This window comes from Crocodylus siamensis, chromosome 7, assembly GCF_052110815.1.
Source record: "Crocodylus siamensis isolate JL-2025a chromosome 7, ASM5211081v1, whole genome shotgun sequence".
Lineage (NCBI taxonomy): Eukaryota > Metazoa > Chordata > Crocodylia > Crocodylidae > Crocodylus > Crocodylus siamensis.
The window spans coordinates 24,154,796-24,176,483 of record NC_143401.1 but is presented as its reverse complement, the minus strand read 5'-3'; the positions used below and the strand labels follow the sequence as shown (position 1 = coordinate 24,176,483).

The 21,688-nt window shown below is 43.6% G+C and overlaps 1 protein-coding gene and 1 pseudogene across 3 annotated transcripts in view; both read left to right on the top strand.

Moving 5' to 3' along the window:
* The window catches only part of PDLIM1 (PDZ and LIM domain 1), a 72,071-nt gene that overhangs the window by 49,007 nt on the left and 1,376 nt on the right, over nt 1-21,688 (top strand). Inside the window, exons 5-8 of one of the 3 annotated variants that reach the window (XM_090057191.1) lie at nt 11,476-11,546; nt 12,242-12,550; nt 16,772-16,926; nt 20,079-20,196. In XM_090057191.1, the coding sequence (XP_089913317.1) occupies nt 11,476-11,546; nt 12,242-12,550; nt 16,772-16,926; nt 20,079-20,196 (653 nt within the window). Of the gene's footprint in view, nt 1-11,024; nt 11,222-11,475; nt 11,547-12,241; nt 12,551-16,771; nt 16,927-20,078; nt 20,197-21,688 lie in introns of all 3 variants that reach the window. The other 2 variants (XM_090057190.1, XM_090057189.1) reach the window with 2 other exon arrangements.
* Nucleotides 2,082-11,009, top strand: LOC149859612 (uncharacterized; annotated as a pseudogene).

The window sequence follows — 21,688 nt, the reverse complement described above, 5'->3', positions numbered from 1 at the left end:
TGAAATTCAGCATCATTTCCCATAATTTATCCTTCTCTCCACCATCCTCTATGAAAAGGACTGTAACAGACCCATCTGATAATTGTGCTATAGATCTCTGTTTAAACATGATCCCAGTATAAAAGAAAACCTAATATAAAAGTTAAGGTGATATACTGGAATTGGGGGGCAAAGAGGTTAAATCCTTGGCTCTAACTATGCAATCCTTGGGCTGGGTACAGACATTACATCTATCATGCATTCAGTACAGAACACTGAAACAAGATAATTTTTCATGGCATATAAAGCACTTTAAAAATGGTGGATCCAGCTCTAAGTTAACCTTGAATGGATGAGGTATAAGACTAAAGCGCTTTAGGTTAGAGCATTTTATCAAATGTCTGTACCACATCCCATCCTGAGTCAAGGTAGGTAGCATTATCCTGGCATCCCGGGAGTCCTTCTCTGGTTGGCTTGCTAGCCTCAGCCAGCGCTCGTTTACTCCTGGCGAGCGCTGGCTAAGTCCTACCCCTAGGCTGTCACAGAGAAGAGTCAGAAAAGGCTCTGTCTCCCCTCTGCATGGCTGGGCAGGGGGTGGGGGAATGCACTGTGTGGGTCACCTATGGGGGAGCCGGGCTGGATCTGTGCAGTAGGGGGGCTCTGTGCTAAAGCTCCTGGCTGTGCTGCTTTTTTGCCCTTCCAGGAATTGTTACCAGAGGGGGTAGGAAACTGAGCCTCTCTGCCACATGGATCCCACCTGCAAACTTGTGGGCTCAGGTGTTGTTGGGGGCTGGGCCTGGTCCATGTGGTAGAGAGGCTCTGTTTCCCTCCCCCCTCCAGTCACAGTTCCCAGCAGGGTGAAAAGCGGCACAGCTGGGGGAATGGAGCCCCCATGCTGCACAGACTCGGTCTGGCCCTCCCCAAGACCCAAGCCAGCAATCTGTGGGGGTGCCCTTATGGCAGGGGGGGCTCAATTCCCCCCTCACCCACCCCAGCTGCTGCTTCCAGTCACCAGCTGGCAGAGGGGCGGGGCTGGGGAGCACCCCCAGCATCCAATGCAGGCAGGCTCCGAGCCTTGCCCCCCACTAAACAGTGAATGTCTGTTCAGTTCTCTTCCACTCTAACTTATAGCGCTTTAAGTAAAACCACAGAGTACTTCCTTCAGGAGCTTTTTGAATATTTGTGCTTAACTTTAGATCCTCAGTGCTTTTTAGGATCTGAAGCTGATTCCCATTGAGATCTCTGCCTCAATTCCCTCTTTGTAAAATAAGAATAAATATTCCTTCCCCCTAACCTATGTCTTTTCTGCCTATTTAGATTATATTGTCATTGAAGCAGAGATTGTATAGCTCTTAGCCCAATGGGATCCTGATCTCAGTTGGTTTCTGTAGAGAATATATTTTTCTCTTACACTGTATAGCACAAATATTAGAACATCCCAAAAGAATGTGGACAGAATATCCAGGCTTAAGATTAGAGAGAGAGAGAAATTGTGTGGATTTCAAAACTGAAGACTGCTGGCTTTTTTAATGAAATGAGAAACCCCCTACAGAAATGTGATCTGGGTGGTTCTGGGGGTGAAACACAACATCGGTGGGATGGCTGAAAATAGCTAGTTATTTTCTTTCTCAAGGCTTCTTTAGAAGCCTTCCTATCACATCATATAGGAATGATGTCATTGTTTCCATTTTGTGTATTTGTCTCCATGGATGTCTAAAAGTAATTTGGTGTAGAAACTGGGTGTGTTGTTAGTCTGACCTTTGATAAGGCTGTGAGCTTATTGGCAACATGTATGAAGCAATAGGTATATAATATAACACTCTCCCATTGGAGATGACTGAACTCTTCTGGCTTGTGGTGACCTATTGTTTTTGCTTTGTTTGAGCAGCATTACTACATGCACGTGGAATGCTTTAGGAAAGTCAAAAAGAGAGGATGTGGGAAACGAGACAGACATGTTCTTTTACCCCTTTCCTTCCCTCACACACAATTAAAAAAACAAAACAGAACAAACAAGGCCCCCTCCTCCCCCCCCCCCCCCAAAAAAAAAAAACCCTTCCAAATTTCTATTCAAGTTTCAAAGCACTAGAACATTTTTTCAAACCGGGAAAAACCGGCGGCAACAGGGAGATGGAACAGTATGAAGAAAATCCATGCTGGTCATAGTAGTGATTATAGCTGTGACATAAACCATGTATTAGTGAGAGAGTTTGCCACAACAATTTTTTTGAAGTTGCTGGATCTTTTGGCTTAATCGTATATTGTCAAATGTGCTTGTAGAGGCATGGACACAAAGTAGAAGCACTGCCTGTGGCTGAACACGGGGATTGAGCTGAGAAATTTGGCTCCAGGCTGAATTCCTCCTCTTCTCTCATCTCCCTGAAAACAAAACTGGAGCTCTTCTAGATCGCTGAGTTTTTGGGTTTGGGCCTGCCTCTAATTTAGACCAACATAAACATTTACACTGAGAAATGTTTAAGCTTCTTTTTATTAGAGCAAATGTTCAGCTTCTGTATCCAGGACTGCCAACCCCACCTGTTCAAAATCATGACTCAAATCCCCCCCAAATCCTGAGATGTTAAAAACTCTAGGTTTTGTTTCTTGCCCTCTGATTTTTGAGCCAAGGGAGGATCATGTTTTGTAACTTTTCTTTGGTAGAAGAATGGCAAGATACCTCCTTTTTTTTTTTCTTTAAACGAAGTCTGGGATTCTTACATAATCTTATGACTCCAGGTACTGGGGCCTTAGGAACACTAAATATGACAAGACCCCAAACCCACAAATGCTGAGGACAAGGAATATCTGATACAGGTTTTCAGCAGCATTGGTCCTATGGAAATGTCTTGCATATATCAGTACAGGTGCCAGTCATATGCACTGCAGCTGAATTGCAGGAATAGACAAGCAAGGCTCTTTGGGTAGATGTGATATCTTTTATTGGACCAACTAAACAGTTGGAAAAAAGTTCTTCGCCCAGTCTAACCAAAAAAGGTGACACAGACTGTATTTGCTGTGTCCATCTCTTTTGTGTGCTGGGAGGATGACACAAGAGCCTCATTCAGGGGAACCAGCTGTCCAAGCTCAGTGCTTACTGACCATCAAACTGGAGGTGATGACAAGCAGTGATTGTAGAGAGTTTACAAGCAAGGCTTTGATTTCACTTGGAACTGAGTAGAGTGGGTGGGACAACCAGGAGGAAGCAGCCTTTGTTTTTCCACTTTTTCTCTATGGCACTGTCTTCTGCCAACAGAGTAGGAAACGCTGATTTGTCTTCCTGTTCTGGACATAAATGTTTCTTTCCACATCGTCATACTAGTCTGGCACCATTCATTGCAATTGGCAACTGGCTCAAGAAAGGTCGGGGACTGGTCACTGTCAGGATGTGCTGAAAGAACCCTCCAGGGACCACCAACTGGAATAGCATATGGTAATTAAGGTCAGGGACAAAATACACAAATATAACAAACTAATATGCTGGTAGAATGAACTGGCTTTGAGTATGTGAACAAGTAGTACTGCCATCTAATGGGCTCATAAATGAAAAGAGGCCTTTGTATTACTTTGTTATATCCATATGTTTTGTTCCTGACTTCAACTACCATATTCTATCCTTGATGGTTATTTAAAGTAGCATGGTATTGATCAGTCCCTGACCTTTTCCATTCAGAGACTGCTAATTGCAATTAAAGGTGCCAGACTTGGTTTATGGCTGCTGGAAAGACAGACCCACTGCACACAGTAAAAAAAATCATAGCCTTTGAGAACATTTTCTGCAACGTGATGAGATGAGCAGTCACATGTGGTTCAGAAGCAGTCTGGCTATCCCTGCTTCAAAGTACAGCTATATCTCAGTTACTTGATTCAGCCTTCTGTACTCAGCAGTTTGAGCAACAGCTATTTGTTCCTGCCACCTACCCAGAGGTAATCACAAGCTGTGTTTCCACAGCAAACCCCAACTTCAGGCATCTAGTTCATTCTTAAGACCAGGTTTAGCTGGGTTTTTTTCTTTGAACAAGAAGGGATTTTTCAGCAATGCCCGTGCTAGTGGGTCTCTAACTTTTTGGACCAATGGATAACCCTTTAGCTTTAAATCTTCTCATGCACCCTTATCATTAAATTTATCATTGAAAGAGATGCTGTCTGTGGACCACTTGCCATGATCTTTTGGGCCACTGTTTGGAAACTGGTAGTCTAAAAGACCAGGGAATCATAGAATCATAGAGAAGTAGGGCTGGAAGGGACCTCCACAGGTCATCTATTCTAATACAACACACTGCTTGAGGTAGGATTGTCCCTTTCCAAACAGTCCTGTACAAATCCATTGTCTAACCTTTATTGAAGCTACCACAGTCAACCCTGACAGAAACACAAAGCATAACATCCTAATCTGCCACAGGGACACAACTGCTAGTGGGACATAATGCACTTCAACCACCTGCACAAGACAGACAGTTCAGATTACAGTGGGGGTGTGAATTTAAAGAGTTGTTGCTATTCCAGTATAACTCTGTGTGGCTTCTTTTAATTGGGAGCATAAAGAATTACCAGTTTACAGAGGGACATTCAGAAAGTTAATGTGGATTGGTTAGATAGAATAAAAACCCGAAGTACAGAAATTAAGGCCACCTTGATTTTGAATGAGTGTCCATTTTCCTGTTCGATTTATTTTAATGTATTACTGTGTTTTAAGAAACCCACTTTTAAAAGTTAATTCACATTATTTTTTCTGAATGTTCCTATGTAGACAAATCCAGAGCGTCTGCATGCATGTTTAATTCAGTTCAACTTCAGCAGTTTAGCTATAAGAGTACAAGTATAGCAGCATACCTGGTTTAAAAAAATCCTGCATAGACAAGCCCTTAGATGCTTTAGTTTAGAAAACCCTCCCCAGAATTTACAGCACTTTCAGTTACATCATTCTTGCCCAAATTGGCAAGAAAGATAAATGCCACTCAACACATTGCTTCCCTGGAGCTATGAGACCTGTGCAAACATGATTCATAGCCAGGAAAGTGAACCACTGAAGTCTCTTGCAGGATGGGTGGGGTCGAGCACTTTTGGATTTTCCTTCAGGTAGAATAACTTTAAATGTTCAGGAAGAGAGCTACTATTGTGGTTCTGCTTTACTGAGAAAGAAAATGTGTTGGGGAAATGCAGGATAGGAAGAATGAATGTGCCATGGCAGTTTCTTCACTGCATTGAGCTTAGGGACTTTTTTACCTGCATTGAAATTAGAGACTACATTGAAATTAGGGACTTTTTACCTGCTCCCTAAAGTCCACATACAAGGGAACCCCTGTAGACCTATCATTTCAAACCATGGAACTCTAACAGAAGAAGTATCAGGTTTCTTTGAATCCATCTTAAAACTGCTTGTTGACCAAAGACTGAGTTTTATCCAAGACACAACAGACTTCCTACGAAAACTCAAAAACATAAATCACCTTTCCAGCAATATCCTTCTAGCCACCATGGATGTCACTTGTTTATATACCAGGAGGGCATCCAAGCCTGCCTCATGTATCTACAAGAGCGAAATTATAGACCTCAGGATATCATTGAACTTCATCCTCACACACAACAACTTCAGTTTCAACAACCAACACTTTCTCCAAACCATGACACAGCTATGGGCACCCAAATGGCCCAACAAGATGCCAATCTTTTTTATAGCCCATCTGAAAGAAGAATTCCTCAAGAACTGAACCATCAAACCCTTAGTATACCTGAGATACATAGATGACATCTTCATCATTTGGGCAGAAATCCTGCAGTCTCTGGTTGATTTCCACCAAAAATTCGACAATCATCATCGCTCCATCAGACTATCACTTGAATACTCTAACACTAGCATTTTCTTTTTGATCACCACGATCAATATACAAAATAGTAACTCTCAAACCACAATATATAAGAGACTTGTGGACCAACATACATATCTACACAGAACCAGCAATCACCCTAAACACACCAAGAAAGCTGTAATTTAAAGCCAAGCTCTCCAATACCACTAATTTGCACCAAGGAGAATGCCCATGATTGTCAGCTCACAAATCTCAAAAGGGCCTTCACCCAACAAGGATGCTGTTCCAGAGAGAGACAGATCACACTTTTGAAAGAGCTACCTGGATACCACACAAAAATTTGCTGCAGTACAAAAAGAAAATCCCCACAAATCACACACCCTTAGTTATAACATATCACCTATCCCTGGAACCTACATGGAAAAACCTCAAACAATTGGAACCCATACTAGAAGAAGACCCAGCTCTTAAAGAGATCTTTCCAGAACCACCCATTCTAGCCTTTAAACAAGCACCAGACCTCACTAACCTCATCACCAAAAGCAAACTCCCTTTGACCCAAACCACACCTAATGGATCCAGACCATGCCAGGACAAGAAATGCAAAACCTGCCAACACATCTGCAGCACTCCCACAATAACCACACCCAACAGAACCGTTCCCGGCTCTTACAGCTGCACCTCCAGTAATGTTATATATCTCATCCAGTGCACCAAATGCCCTGCTGGAAAATATGTAGGAGAAACCAAGCAACAACTGTGAACCAGAATAACCATACGCCAAAAATCTATCAGAGACATGAATACCCAACTACCTGTGGGGGCACACTTCTCACAAGACTATCACTCCATCTCCAGTCTCTCGGTTCTAATCCTCAAAGTGAATTTATAAAACACCTTTTGTAGATGAGCCTAGGAACTTCACTTCATAATCTGCTGGATACAAAAAATCATGGACTCAATATAGATATTAGATTTATGACACTTTACAGTCTGCCTGACATCTGATCCACTAGATACCTGCCAGACCTGACCTCTTACACTTTTCTTTCCCCCCACTTCCTCTCCTTTTCTGCCCTTGTCTTCCTAATTTCCAGCTATTTACTTTTTCATAGTCATCCTCTTTTCTACCTTGAATTGCTAGTACTGTAGAGCACGGGTTTTCAACCTTTTTCGGTTGGGGCACCCTGGCGGCTGGCTGATAAGGGGGAGGGGGGAGCAGTGAAATTGGAACTGTTGCTGGCTTCTCCATGCCACTGCCATGTACCCCCTGGGGCCTTCCAAAGTACCCCCAGGGGTACACGTATGTCCAGTTGAAAACCCCTGCTGTAGAATCACCCTTACTCACCTTTGAGTTTTCCCCCTGCCCCCCTGCCTTTTTTCTTCTTCCCTTCCCTGCTCTACCTTTTGTTTTCCTGATTTCCACCTATTTACATTCACTTAAGGTGTATGATGTGTGGAGTTGTGTTTGCTGTCCCTTCTAGGCACATGGAGCTGGGAAGGATTTTTTTCGCTCCTCTTGCTACAGAGGTTGGGTTTTTGTTTTTACCTACCTCAGAGGCTTTGAGTGTTGGTAGCAGCTAAGCCTGGGGATTTTGACTGGACTGTCCTCCTGCTGAGACTTAAAAAAAAAAAGAAAAAAGACATCCAGAAGTTCCTGGCTCCTCTGCTCACAGGACCAAGGAGAAGGTCAGAGTGGAATGGGCTATGAGGGGCTACTGGAAAGGGGGGCGAGAGCCTCTTCCTTGGATCTCTTGAGTGTATTTTGACATGCTACTTCTATCTTTGCAGTGGCAGAACATGCACAGTGTCCTCAGCCCCTTGCTTTACTCATGGCAAGGTAGAGTGTACTTGGTGCCTTGGGGCAATGGGAAAACCTGTCTGTAGAAAGTTGAGCAGTACTGTAGCGTTCTGATCTTTTCTCTGTTCAAAAATTGCAAATTATCTGATTTAAAAATCTAACACATGTGTTCTACTGCAATTAAAATATAGCACCCCTATATATATCGGTATCAGTTGAATGCGATGTTTTATGATATACGTACAATTGTAAAGCTATTTGGAAGCTTATCAGTATCTCAATCATTATAATACAATACGTTCTAAATACCTATATATATATTATGGTTTTTTTATCCTGGAAAATTAGAGCTCCCCCTGCCCTCTTCCACCTCCAGGATGGAATCCCCAGGCTTAGCTGCTCATCACCACTGCTGTTTTGTGGTGCTGAGCAGCCTTGATATTCTGGTGACTTACCCCTGCCCATTGCATTGCCCCTCACTCCCAAGCCACAGCCCCCCCAGCCCTGCTGGTGCCCTTCACTCCTGACTTGCTGCCCCCCACCCCCAGCCTCCCAGTATAAAGAAGGGGGTAGGTGTGTGGGGAACAGGGTGGGTGTGTGGGAAAGGAGGGGTGTGGGCACAGATAAAGTGTGCAGGGTAGGGTGGAACAGGTGACCGGTGGGGGGAATATGTGCCCCCCCACGATTTATGCTCCCCCAGCAAGGCACAGGGCGAAGGACAAGGAGCAGGGACTGGATCAGCTCCAGGCAGGAGCTGCCTCCACAGCCTAGCAGGCAGGACCCAGCACAGGAGGAAATGCCGTGCTACCATGGCCGCCAAGGCAAGTGTGGCGGTGGCACGGAGTTGTGCCCCCCACTGCTGTCAGGCGGGCAGGGGACACCTCGCTTTAGTGACCATGATGGCATGGCACTCCCTCATGCGCCAAGTCCTGCCCACTGGGCCACGGATGTGGCTCCTGCCTACAGCTGGTCTGGCCTGGCTGTAGTCCTGAGCCCCGCTGTAGGCACAGAAATCTGGGTGGGCACATGCCCCCCCATGCATAACCTATCCTCCTCCACCCCACCCACAGGTATCATCTGTGCTCCCCCAGTTCCCCGCCTGTGCCCCTCACCTGTGCCTGCCCCCCCACTGCCTTGCCCCTGTAGACGTACGTGGAGTGAGCTGCTGGAGCTGGTGTCTACCACACTGCCTGACTGCCACTTGTATGTGTGAGTGCACACGTGTGCATGGCGCCCCCTGCTGCCTCCAGCCCCAAGCACCCCCTTGCAGGCTGGAACTCCACCGGCCTGCAAGGGGAGACCCACTATTTCCTGTTTTTTTCTGCTTTACAGGAGAGAATTTGGGATTTTCTCCTATAAAGGAGAACATCTGTGGTTTTCCACCACCAATGGAAAAGTTGGATCCCTGGTAATAAGATCAGTTGCTTATCTATCAGGGAAACAGAACAAGGCAAAAACAAAGCAAAGAGATGGCACAAGATCTCACTAAAGCCTTTAGAAACAAGGGGTGAAATTCTAACCAAAATACCTCCCTCCTTTTGGTTGAATTGTTGATAGAAAAAATGGGATTGATATCATGAATTTTAAAATTTTTTTAGTCTATAGATTGTACCTATTTTATGTTGCTAAGAATCAAGTGACACAGTACAAAAGAGTCTCATTAACACTTTAACTTCCTGGGCTGATAACCTTCTACCTCATTTAATACAACAGCCCTCTACTTCTACATCTCTATATCTACAGAAGTGAACTCCACTGATACCCAGAAAACTAGGCTATCTAACACAAAGCATTTGTTATGTGTACAGATTCCTCAAAGACTTTCTGTTATGTATTTTTTCTTACATTCCCAACTTTTCTTAACTAGCTGGCTCCCATTCCCAAAGAGACATATAAAATACTGTTGCAGGACCCTTAGGTACCACAATGATGAGTACAGTACAAGAGCCTGTAGAGAAGATAAAAACAGAATGAAACCCATTCATGAGTATCAAACAATTCAAAAGAAATGACTTTGGCAGAGTCATCCAGGCATGGGGTGGAAGAAGCTGTTCTTACAAGCATCTCAAGGCAATATGTGTAGAAGTTATCCATGTAGCTTTTCCCACACACCAGTACAAGGCAGAACCCTCAGAATAATTAACTAATCTCCCTTTGTTAAAATCTCATTCAAGGTGCATAACACTGCTCTCCTAACCATAAAAATAGCCTTTCGCACGGCAGAAGCTGGGGAATATTAGTAAGAAATCATCACGGCTTCAGTCTGTAAATTACACAAGGGAAAAATTGATGATCTTACATTAACAATTGATGTTCTTAATAGAATGCCATTAAGGGGATGTAAACAGGAAATTGATTCAGACATATAGGATAGTTTGCTTATTGAAAGCCAGTTCAGGAGTTATGGTAAAGGAGGTTATATTATTAGGTCACATGGCTTAGCATTTGGATCACATTAGATTCTGCAAAACTTACAAAAGCATTTATATTTTAACTAAGAGAAGCCAAATTATCTTTCCTTAATATCTGTTCCAGTACCATGCTGAAGAGCATGATAAAGGAGACCAAGAGGTCTGAGCAGTTTAATGATAAGGATGTGTGGGGGGGCAGGATGTGCAACATTGTGTGCAAGAAAATCCCCATATTTCATGTATTTTGGAAATACCAAGGGTATATTCACAGAACTGGAAGTCTATATAACCAAGAGTCCTGGAGAGGAGCATGACAGAAGTAGGTTAGGAAGGGGGATTAGATAATCATAATCACTAACCATTCTGCACTGATGACTCACCTCTAAGTTTAATACTGACCCACCTTTTGTAAAGTGTTTTAGAAAGTTTCCCTATTGACTTTGTGTGACCATCTTATACCATGGTAAAGGAATATGAATTTCAGATAGCACTGAACACCCACAAGCTGGGAATGACCTCTCTTAAAGTGTGCAAGTTTGGGCATCCTAAAAGTAGGCCCTTAAACTTATAGTGGATCCAAAGGGAAGCCTAGTTGCATGATAAATCTTTGCACACCTGATCCCAGTGGATGAAGCAAGTTGACTTCACTATATCCACAATGAGGTGACAAGGTTATCTCATTATCCAGAATCAAAATATTTCATCAACAGATTGAGACCAAATGCAGCTAAGCTAGCGCAGGCAGCTCCGAGTGTTAGTCTGACAGGTTTGCCCTCACCTCTTCACTTCAGTGAGGCATTGACTCTGATGCCAAAAAATACTCCTTGGCTCACTAGTAAATGGGTAGAAGTGATGCTCACTGCAATGATCCTCACCGTCTCCTGAGAGTTCAGCCCTATTTGTCACATTGGAGTGCCAGTCGGGAAGTAATTCCTTTGCCTCTTGTGGTTGCACATTTGTCAGGCTGCTCTGCACTCCCCACCTGCATGTCAGACACTCCTGATTTTGCCTTTGCTCCCTTGCATGCAGGAAATAAGGCACATAGGAAGTGCACACAACCGGAGTGCTATGCCATTCACTGCTGCCACAGCTTCAGGCACTGCACCCAAAGTAATCACTGCTCAGTACAACAACCCAGCACGCCTGTACTCCTCAGAAAACATCCAGACCTTCAACAATGCTGTGGAGTCTAAGTCAGCCGGGGGTGTACAGGACCCCAGTAAAACGTAAGTCTTTCTCCACTTTTCTATCCTTGTCCCCAAACTCCACAGAACGTATGTTGTTGTGAAGCCAGCCTTGGCGCAAGGATATCAGTTCTTTAACCTGGAGTGAAAATCCCAAGCCTGTCTTTTTCAGGAATGTGGAAGGCGCTCAGGCATGAGACTGGATGCAGGCCATGGGGAAGCGGCTCCCTGTGGTGGGGAATTGCCTCCAAGATGCAGAAGAGAATTTAACAATGTTGTGTTTCTTTGTTCACCAGAGACCGAAGCAGTTTCAGCGTGCATTCAGCATGACATGCCAACCTTTAAAATCGCGCTCTGGCCCAAACAGGTGCCCTACACTTTATCATCAGCACTTTGTAAAGTTAATGAGCTATTCTGGCTTTGCAAGCACACGGGAAGGTTTAGTAGATGGGAAAGAGTTCCTTGATGGGATGGGTTTCCTTTCCCAGGGTAGCTTTGAAATCTTACAGGGAAATAGAGCTTACTGTCCCTTCTATTAGGCTGTAGCCTTTGGGTGTGGCTACACTGCAAACACAGGTGGGGTTGCAGCACAGGTAATCTCCCTAGTGGTGGAAAGGCAGCAACACTGACTTCAGTGCAGGCTGTGGAAGCCTGCGGCGGGCCCTGGGTATGTACTTGGGTTGCTACCCCACCCTGAAGTCCTGCCACCATGTCTTTCTGCTGCTATTATCTATGCTAGGTAGGTTAGAGCCAGCCTCGGGGTACCTGTAGGCACTGCAGTAACACCTTTACTGGCTATGGAGACAAAGAGGTGAACTGAAACAGCAGTATCAGCCAGAAGTCTGAACCTAGAGAGGATCTCTGTTATGGCATGCTCTTCTAGTGAAAGGAACACCTAAGCAGGTTTAATGTGCTCATTTCTGTATTGCTTGGGAACTGAATGTAGACTTTCATTAATGTCTTCCTTCCTCTCTTTCTTTCTCCTCTGTATTTGTCTCTCAACTCTCCAAATTAAAAAAAACTAACCAACTAAAAACCCTGGTAACCACCTCCTGTCTGTAGCCATTTATCACCTACAGTTGCGCTGAAGGCTCCCTTCGCATCAGTCTATAACCCTCTACAGCTGCAGGCCTCTGCATCTCCATTGCAGCGGAGGCACAGCACCTCCTCCATCCCAAGCCAAGTCCGAGTGGGGCCTGAACGGCTGAAGCAAGCCGCCCAAATCTGCCCCAACAGCCCTGTGGAAGTGGAGGTGCCAGGACTCAAAGTGCTGCATGTGCAGTTTAATTCTCCCCTGCAGCTCTATTCACAGGAAAACATCCTGGATACTTTACAAGGGCAGATCTCTTCCATTAGCCCGACTTTTCTCAGGTAATATTTGCCTGCTGCCCATGTGGCTGACTAGACACGCGTGCCACTCTCCACATCTTGGTCTTCACAAATGATTCATACTTGTCCATTGCTCATGGTGTGGGCCTGTCACACAGACTATGAAGTGTTACATTTCACCTTTGAACCTTAGTGCATGACTCTTCACAGAAGGGCCCTTGCCATCGTGTGTCATATACCACATGAAGCGCCAGTGTGTGCCAGATCGGTTTGCCACTGTCATCTCTTGTTTTACACACACAACCATAGTGGTGAAATCAACAGAAATGGTTGGTGGACTTGGCAGAGTGATTGTTTTGCATGTGCTGGTTCAGCGGTAGGCGGGGGGCGGTGGAACATGTGCCTCCAGGAACTGGTATTTCTTCTGGATTTACCCAACCACAAGGATAAGTGTAGAACCTTTCACCCCTTCTCCCGAGTTTGCCAGTGGCTGGAAATCTCTGCTGTCTGTCAGCTGGGAAGTGGCTTAGGTGAAATAAATCATGAACCATGGGCCAGGTTGTTTATGTGTCAAAGGAAGTTGAGGCCACTTATTTGGATGAGTTGATCTGACCTCTGGCAACAACAGCTTGTTCCTCCCCAGAGCTTGCCTCTTAGTCAGGTATTACCCTGTATTCTGGAGCAGTATGCCCTAGTGTATAGAGTTTTGACTCCTGGCTCAGTTTCCCCATCTGTAAGAGGAATGGAGAAAGATGTTTATCACCTTTGGTCAGCGTTTGGGGGCCTAGAAATGAAAGCCCATTTAAATATCATATTAGCTTACAGCAACCTGTACGGATCCTGGGAAATTTCTCATGCTGGCCCTAGCACTGTATCTCAGGGTCTTGCTTCTGAGTTACCCTAAATCTTTGTGGTCACCATGTGTCAAAGACCAAGCCATCCTGTTGTTGAGCATGTACAGCATTGGAATTGTGGTGCTGGGACCTAGGTCTGACCATCTCAGACACCCTTGTAGAACAGTTGAGAAGCCAGATCCTTTCAAATGAGTTGGACATCTGAAATGGTTTTACCTCTTCATTGTTGGAACAAAATAGTTTGCCCCTATTTCAGTATATAGTACATTGAACAGGCCACTGTGTCCAGGCTCATTCCCTTCTGTTAGATGAACTAGAACTGCATGACCACACCTCATGCGTCTTATTCTGCTGACCATCATGTCTGTTCAACTGGCAAGGGCCTTTTCCTTCTGGAACAGAAGAGTTCTTGCCCCACAGTCACTGTAAAGATCCATGCACCCAGATGCTGTGGTAGAACAACAGCTGCAAAAGTGTGGGCAGCCCTAGATTTATTACAGTAGAATTGGGGGCATAAATTGCTCATGGTAGGTCACTTTTCTGGCTTGTTTTGCATAATTCTGGAACAGTAATACATCATTAGTTCTCTTGGCAATTCCAGACCACTGGATAATGTAACAAAAACTCTAAGTGGTCTCAACTAACTTTGTAGCAGAAGTTTAGTGTCAGTTGTATTAAGCAGTGTCTCTAGGACCTTAGTTACCTTTCCAAATTGTGTCACAGTATGATAATCATATCCAGTGTTAATCAAAACTAAGTTGGCACTGCAGGTATGTCTACACATGTGCATTTAGTGCTCAGTAACTGAAATTACTGCACAGTATGGGTGTACATCTACACATGCACACCTGTACTGCACAGTAAATATGATGACTTATGCTGACTTGAGTGTAAATTTGATATCTGCATTATGGAGGTATCAAATTTATACCCGGTTAGTTACTGCGTAGTAACGCATGTGTAGATGTCGTACTACACAGTAACACTGCATGTGTGGACTGACCTGGGACTAAAGTTACACACAGCATAAATGTGCTTTAATGCCTCCGTGTGTAGACGCTGGCCTATTCCCACTAAATTCAAGCTGGTGTAAATGCACATGTAGACATGACCTATATCTTGTGGGCTTTCATTACTCTGTCTGGCTGCTTTCTTGCTGATTTTCAAAGTTTATTGTTTCAGCTAGTTGCTGTCTTGAACTAATAAGGTTCTGCTGTCCTCTTTTTGGAACTATGAAATCCCCACAAAAGGAAGTTGGAGTAGTCTTTTATGAAACAGCTGTCTCTGTGAGCTCTTATTCCTAATATAAGTCAAGAAATATCTACCTGTCCTTTTGTCTCACAATCAGTGTGTACCTTCTTCTGAGAACACACATGAAATTATTTTTGTTCTGTTGTTAATGTCTCATTTTCTTTAACCCCCTCCAATATCTCCCCCCCCCCAAAAAAAAACAAGTAAGTATCACTGCTTATCACTGAAGGTCTGATTTGTACAGTTTTGTGCATTGTCACAATGCATGGTTAAAATGCTCTGTGTTTGTTTTGACTCAAATGTTCCTGAAGACAATTTTGTGTTGGCTTTTCCTGTTCACATGACTAAATCACCTTAGCCCTCCAGATGGGCGTCAGCCCAGTATTTTGAAAGGTGGGACAGGCAGTGGGAGATCTTCAGGTTGCAATTTACATGATTTAAATAGAATGGGGGCATGGGATAATCTGGGGAATTTTCTGTATAACAGATATCTTGTCCTGAATATGAATTCCAGGTAAATGTGACACATTTGAAAAGTTCATGTATATGTGTGTACATGTGGGTGTCTACTGAACGTTGTACCATGGATTCACCCCATAATATTATACCAGGATAGACCTGTTTTATGAGACTCTTGTATGGTAATGTGTATTATAACGTTTGCAATCAGTTTACCTCTAGTGCTTGTAGTATTTCAGATGCCAACTAACCCCTGGATGGCTTGGATACACATTGGCATGGAAATACACTCATCGTCATGAAAAAGATTTTCCTCTGCAAATTAGTCTGAAGTTCAGGATGTTTATATGCAATGCAGGCAATTACTGAATGCAAGAATGATGCTTTTTCCTGACCAACCATTTAAATTTAATTATACTTTATGTGACCTAGCATTCACAGAGGCTCTTTGTCAAATGTCCCATTCTTTTCTGCTTTGATCTTGGGTAATGTTTCCAATTGCATTTTTAAGATGCTTTATTTGGCATAAATGCCTTTTATATTTGAGCTCCAGTGTGGTTTCTATTAAAGCAGAGTGTGCTGAGTAGAATGTGCTTCTCACTAGGAAGGTAATAAAACATTGGAACAGGTTACCCAGAGAGATTGTGGAATCTCCATCCTTGGACTGTTTCAAAGACCCAGCTGGACAAAGCTTTGGTTGGGATGATCTAGTTGGGAGTGGTCCTGCTGTGAGCAGGTTGTTGAACTAGATGACCTCCTGACGTCCTTCCAACCCTAATTTTGTATGATTCTATGAGTATTTGCAGTACTCAAATGAGAACAGAAATGTGAAGGGGGTCAGTGGGATTGAGTAGATGAATCCAGAGCATAAACATCAGGAATTGAAACTTTATTTCTGAATCTGCCACTGGGTTGCTTTGTAACCTTAGGCAAATTGCCTAAGTGGTTTGTGCCTTAATGTCCCCATTGTAAAATGGAAATGTTAACTCTCACTTAAAAAAAATAGCTCTTGGAACTTGATCTCTTGAAGTAGCTGGTGCCAGGTCAGGCCCTGCTTGCCTCCCTGTTCCAAGACATTGGGCAGCCCTTATTGCAGTGAGTCAAGCCATTTTTTTGGTAGGAAGAGTCATGATCCCCACTGCGTTGAAGCTTAAACTTAGTTTATATTGTGAAGCTCCATCTTAACTTTACACTTTCTCCTTCATTCCTAAAATAAACTTTCTCCCCATGCTCTGTTCTCTGCCTATGTGAAAGAGAAAGCCATGTAGCCTTCCCTCAAAGTGGCTGAGGAAACTCTGAGGGCAGCCCAATCCTCTGTGGCACTGAAGGCCATTATTTTTCAGTAGAACTATGATTTCCCAGAAAGTAACTATTAGTTCTTTAATTGAACTGCAGCACTGACTGGAGCAGGAGTGGGCAAATAGGGAGCCATCAAAAAAAATGCATTGAGGAATGATGGCAATCCTTCAGAAATGGGAAGCTCTAATAGGCCTCGCATAGGCGAACCTCACCTATAATTGCAGATTTCGTATGCAAACACAACTAGCACTGCCAGTATTTAATGGCACGAGCACATGTGTGTGCATGTGCATATGTGTAAGCACTTAGAAATCTTACATTATGATCCATCTATACATTGGCAATGGTATCACTTTAATCATCAATCATTTATCATATATGTGTGTTAAATTCTCCTCAGCTTAGACCAACCTCATCAGCCATCAAGTAACATTGTCATAGACAAGGAGTCAGAGGTGTACAAGATGCTGCAGGAGAACCAAGAGGCAAATGAACCACCCAGACAATCTGCTTCCTTCCTGGTATTGCAAGAAATTTTGGAATCTGAAGAGACAGGTAAGCAGTTACTGCGTTCTCAGTCTGGCTGGCCTGCTCATTGCCCTAATGTGACCTGTAGGATATACTTTATGGTTAATAACCACAACAAAAGCCTATGACACTCTTCTTCCTCATAAGATGGTTGTTTAAAGTGGTATTTGCATATTTCCAAAGAAACTAATAGGTTCTTTCATAACTTCTGCACCACATGATATACTTTTCATATAGTTCCTCTCTATATGTGCCTATTATTTCTAACTTTTACTTCATGGACATTATGCTGACAGATGCCAAGGTGAAAAAATACCAAGAAGGAATCCCCAGAAAATTTAGGAAATGCTGAAGACCAGGTTTCATCATTTTACATTAAGAGTTGATCTTTTAGTTGTGATACTATAGAAGGAAGGTACCATAAAAGAGCAATCTTCTTATGCATCCTAAAGGGTTTAGTTTTCATTTCTATGCAAGGAAAGGGGAGAAAATCAGGTTCAGTTACAGTGGAAAAGCAGCAAAATAGAAAATATGAGTTATGATTATCTGAGTAATCTGAGAAGTTAGAAGTTTTTAGCTAGACATTTTTAAACTTTTGAAATGCTATCTGGCCTTCACTGGGCTGGTCTAGGCCTATACATACGTGAGGTCCAAGTCAGAATTCTGTTTTCTTTTACGAAGTTAGAGAAACAAAAAACTTGAGTAAGAAAAGAAACATGGTGTTGAATATTTTTGTGGTGCCCATTAAAACCTTCTTTTTTAAACTAAGATCTACAGTGGCATATTGAAGTTTGTGCATGTTAGCCTGAAAGTGAAACAGATCAAGCAAAATTTAAACTCCATTGTTTAAATTAAGTAATCTGCATATAGAAGCAAATTAAATTCTTACATTCTTCTTCCCTAATTCAAGATAAATTCTCATGGCTGTGGTGTAAAGAGGGACACTGTAATTAGGATACATGTTTTAACTTGTTGCTGGGAGTTCTGCCTGTTTGTGGGAGAGAACTGATTTGTCTGGAACTCTCATTTCTTTTGTTAACTACAAAGCCAGTATCCACCTCTTGCTCAGTAGCACTGAAGAAGATAAGAGGCAAATGCCTCTTTATTTTATTTTTTTAAGGATTTGTAGCATTCCTGGAACCCTCCAGCCTGAGATTTGCCTGCTTGATAAAGAGTCAAAAGTGGCCTTTTGCTTGGTTTCATCTTGAGCTGATTACTGCTGGTACTCAGCAAGAGCGGAAAAGTTACGCAGACCTGGAAGAATGTTTATTGCCAAGAACGTGCTTCCCCTAAAGCATGTCACCCAGGCTCTGGCATTCCAGCTCAGATGTTTGATGCTACATAATCAGATGATGTTTGCTGTGATAAACTCATTGTTTATCACTGTAAACACTGAAGGATCCTATGGCTTGTAAGCAGCAAGTGAGCCAGATCCCCAGCTGGCGTAAGTCATGACTTACAGCTCCACTGGCCTCACTAGCTGTGATAATTTACCCCAGCAAAGAGCCTAACCTGTTTTTTGGGATCGTTATTTACCTTGGAATATGGATGTTGTTAATAATGTTTGAAATAACACCGCCCCTCTGTATTTTGACTCGCATCTCTCTCCATTCTTAGAATTGGCTTGGGGGGAAGGGGGGAGCAGGATTAATTTTCATGTAAAGGCCTTGATAATTTATTATATTGCTTTTGGGTTTATTTTGCTAAAAAAAATTAACTAAAAATATCTTTGAAATGTGCAAATGTGAGCCAGTTCCTGAGCATCTTTTCTGTGTGCTCCTTTTTGCTTGAACATTAGGAGAGATGCTGGAGGAAGCAACAAGAATTACATTAAGTGAGGCACACCAGTGTCTTCTTGACTTGGAGGTGGTGCTAGATCTTTCCTGGCATGTGGTGAGGCGTATACTACTTTGCCAGACTTCTCTTGTTGCAAACATGAACATGAATGAATTGCCCTGGTGCAGAGTGGGGTTCTCACTGCTGAAAGATAGTCCAGTAGTGTGCTGAAGGATTAACTCTGCTAGCACAAGCTTTGTTTCTTTTTGCTGGTACATTGCATCAGCATCAAGGGTTGGTACCTTCTTTGCTTCACTGATGTAGTTACATCACTATGAAAGTCCTTGTGGTAGATAAGAGCTGTGCTAGCCTGCTGGCCTAAAGGCAACATTGAACGGCAGAGCTGTGGTACCTACAGGCAGACTAGTGCAACCTCAGTCTTGTAAAGTCTGTTTGGCATACTTCAGCCTTTCTCTCTGCCCTGTTGTGACACACTGAGGTGTGGCTGGCAACTGCACAACAGACCCAGCTTCCTCCTCTATTATCTCAATGCTGAGGAGGCAGGGTTGTAACATGACTTGACTCTGACCTTATTGCTGTTTCTGTGGGTTTTTCCCCTGATAAGGCTGGGTGCATGCCACACTCCTGTTTGAGTAACACAGAAGTCAGAGAGCTGCAGGGGTGTCACCTCCCCTCCCTTTCCTGTCTGCACTAAAACAGATTGCTGGAGGGCAAGCTTATTCTATCTTGACCTGTAATGTGTCGTGCCTCTTTCCCTAAAACCTCTTTCTCCAATCCTTCTTTGCTGCCACACTGTATTGAGTGCTCTTTGTAATTCACTTTCTTTTCCACCCATGTAGAAATATAAAAACATTTTTTAGAGAGGCTGTTACTTTTTAAAAGAGCTCTAAAGCACCTTCATATTGGTGCTTGCATAAACTAGGCTTCTTAGATTTTTAAGGTCAGATCATCTGGTCCAGTTCTTCTCAAATGATTTGGGGTCATGTGTTCCTTTTAAAACATGTGATATTGTTCTGTATCACTGTGATGTCATGTTACAGATAGTCCCAGCACCCTGCAACCTCTCCCACAACATACAGACTTTTTTTTAATCCCTTTTCTTCCTTTTTGACCATTTATATTCCCCTTTTTCTTTCTACTACTTTCCTATTCCTCCTTCTGGTAGATCTTGTAGAAGTTTGGCACATATCTTGGGGGGGCTACATGCTCTAGTTTGATAATAGCCAACCTAGTCTAATCTTCAACATTACAGACCATCAGACCCCCATGGATTCGTTCCTCCTACCTGACCAGTGGCTGCATTTAAGCTAGAAAAATAACATCCATTTTTCATTTGAAGTTGGTGCAGTCACCTAATCCTTGTGCTCTCTCCCCATCTACAGGAGACGCAAGTAAACCTTCTGGCTTTAGAAGCGTGAAACCCCCCACGACCAAAGTGGCTTCCTCCATTGGGAATGCCCAGAAGTTGCCCGTATGTGACAAGTGTGGATCTGGCATTGTGTAAGTTGTTAACCTGCTGCAAGTGTTAACAGAGCAGAATGTACAGGTAGATGTTGTGCATGTCTGTAGGGGTGAATTTTCCAGGGCTGATTCAAAACCTCCCTGCTTCCATTTAGCTCAGATGGTGCTATGGGTGCTCACCACTTCTACAAATCAGGCTCTTGGCATTTTGCAAAGGATTCTGCATATCCCCCATGTCCCTCTCTATGTGGTGGGGTTAGGTTTCCCCCTGCATAAAGAGCCAGGATTGGATTTCTCAGTGTAGGTGGATGGCTTCTGGGTTTTAGGTTAACATAGAACAGATACAGTTGCTACATGTAACATTCTGTATCTTAGCTGATACATACAAACTACTCTGCCACTGGGCATGGGAAACAAAATGTCCTCTCCAAACCATGGTTGATATCTTTTTGGGTCTGGATATGTGACACATTAACACTTATGGAATATATATTGGTGTCCAGAACAGACAGACAACAGGCTCCCCCAGGTTACCTACCCCTCGGTGATGTGTGAACCAAAAACAGTCTGTTTGCATTGAGCAAACAGCTACTCAGGGATAGAAGCAGACTCACAGCACCAACACCAGTGTAAACAACAGTGGGGTAGTTTATGCCTTGATTTTTCCTGGAGTAACTCTGTACCAGATTCTAGTAAGCTACCTTGATGTAGGGCTATAAACCTCTCCTAATTCACCCCAGTGGGAGGGGAGAGGGGTTACACTGGTGTAAACCTGTGGTAGGCCCTACATCTCAGCTCTTCCAGACATGACATCAAGTTCCATGACCTGCTCCAGGTGGCAGAGGGAAGGAGGCAGCATGCCTTTGTGTGTAGGGCACTGGACTGGGAGCTTAGAGGTCTGGGTCCTATTTTCAGGGGGTGCATGTAGATTTGCCAGGAGATTGATCCAATGTGCTGTAATTACAGGGCCTAGACACAAATTTGCTCCTGGTCAGCCAGGCAACAGGGAGTGGGAGATTGCTCCCTGCCCCTGGGAGCTGCCTGCTGGTGGGGTGGACTTTGCCACCGGAGTCCAGGTGGGAACAAATGTCCTCCTGTCCCAGCAGTAGGAAGCTGCCAGCTCTTGCTCTGCAACTGCAATCACAGGGAGTCTACACGTGCAGCACTGTGCAGTAATTACTCGCCATTTGCAGGTAGCAAATTAACTGCCAAGTAGAGCAAATTACTGTGCATTGAGTGTAAGTGCCCCCCGAGTCTCTTCACATCCTCCTGCCCAGATCCCTTGTACCAAAATCAAACAGACTTGGGAGAGCTGGAACTGATGAACGTAAGAGATGGGCCATAAATGAATTCTGTCAACAGAGCTGTATGTCATGTAATGTAAAACATGAACCACTGCAGATTCTGCAGCTAGCCTCCCAGCTGGGTAGATCTTGAACACACTCTGCTGTAAATAGCACTGGACCTAATTAATTTATGGAAAATACAGCTTGTGGCTTGCGTCAAATTATACTCTTAGTGAATTGCTCTG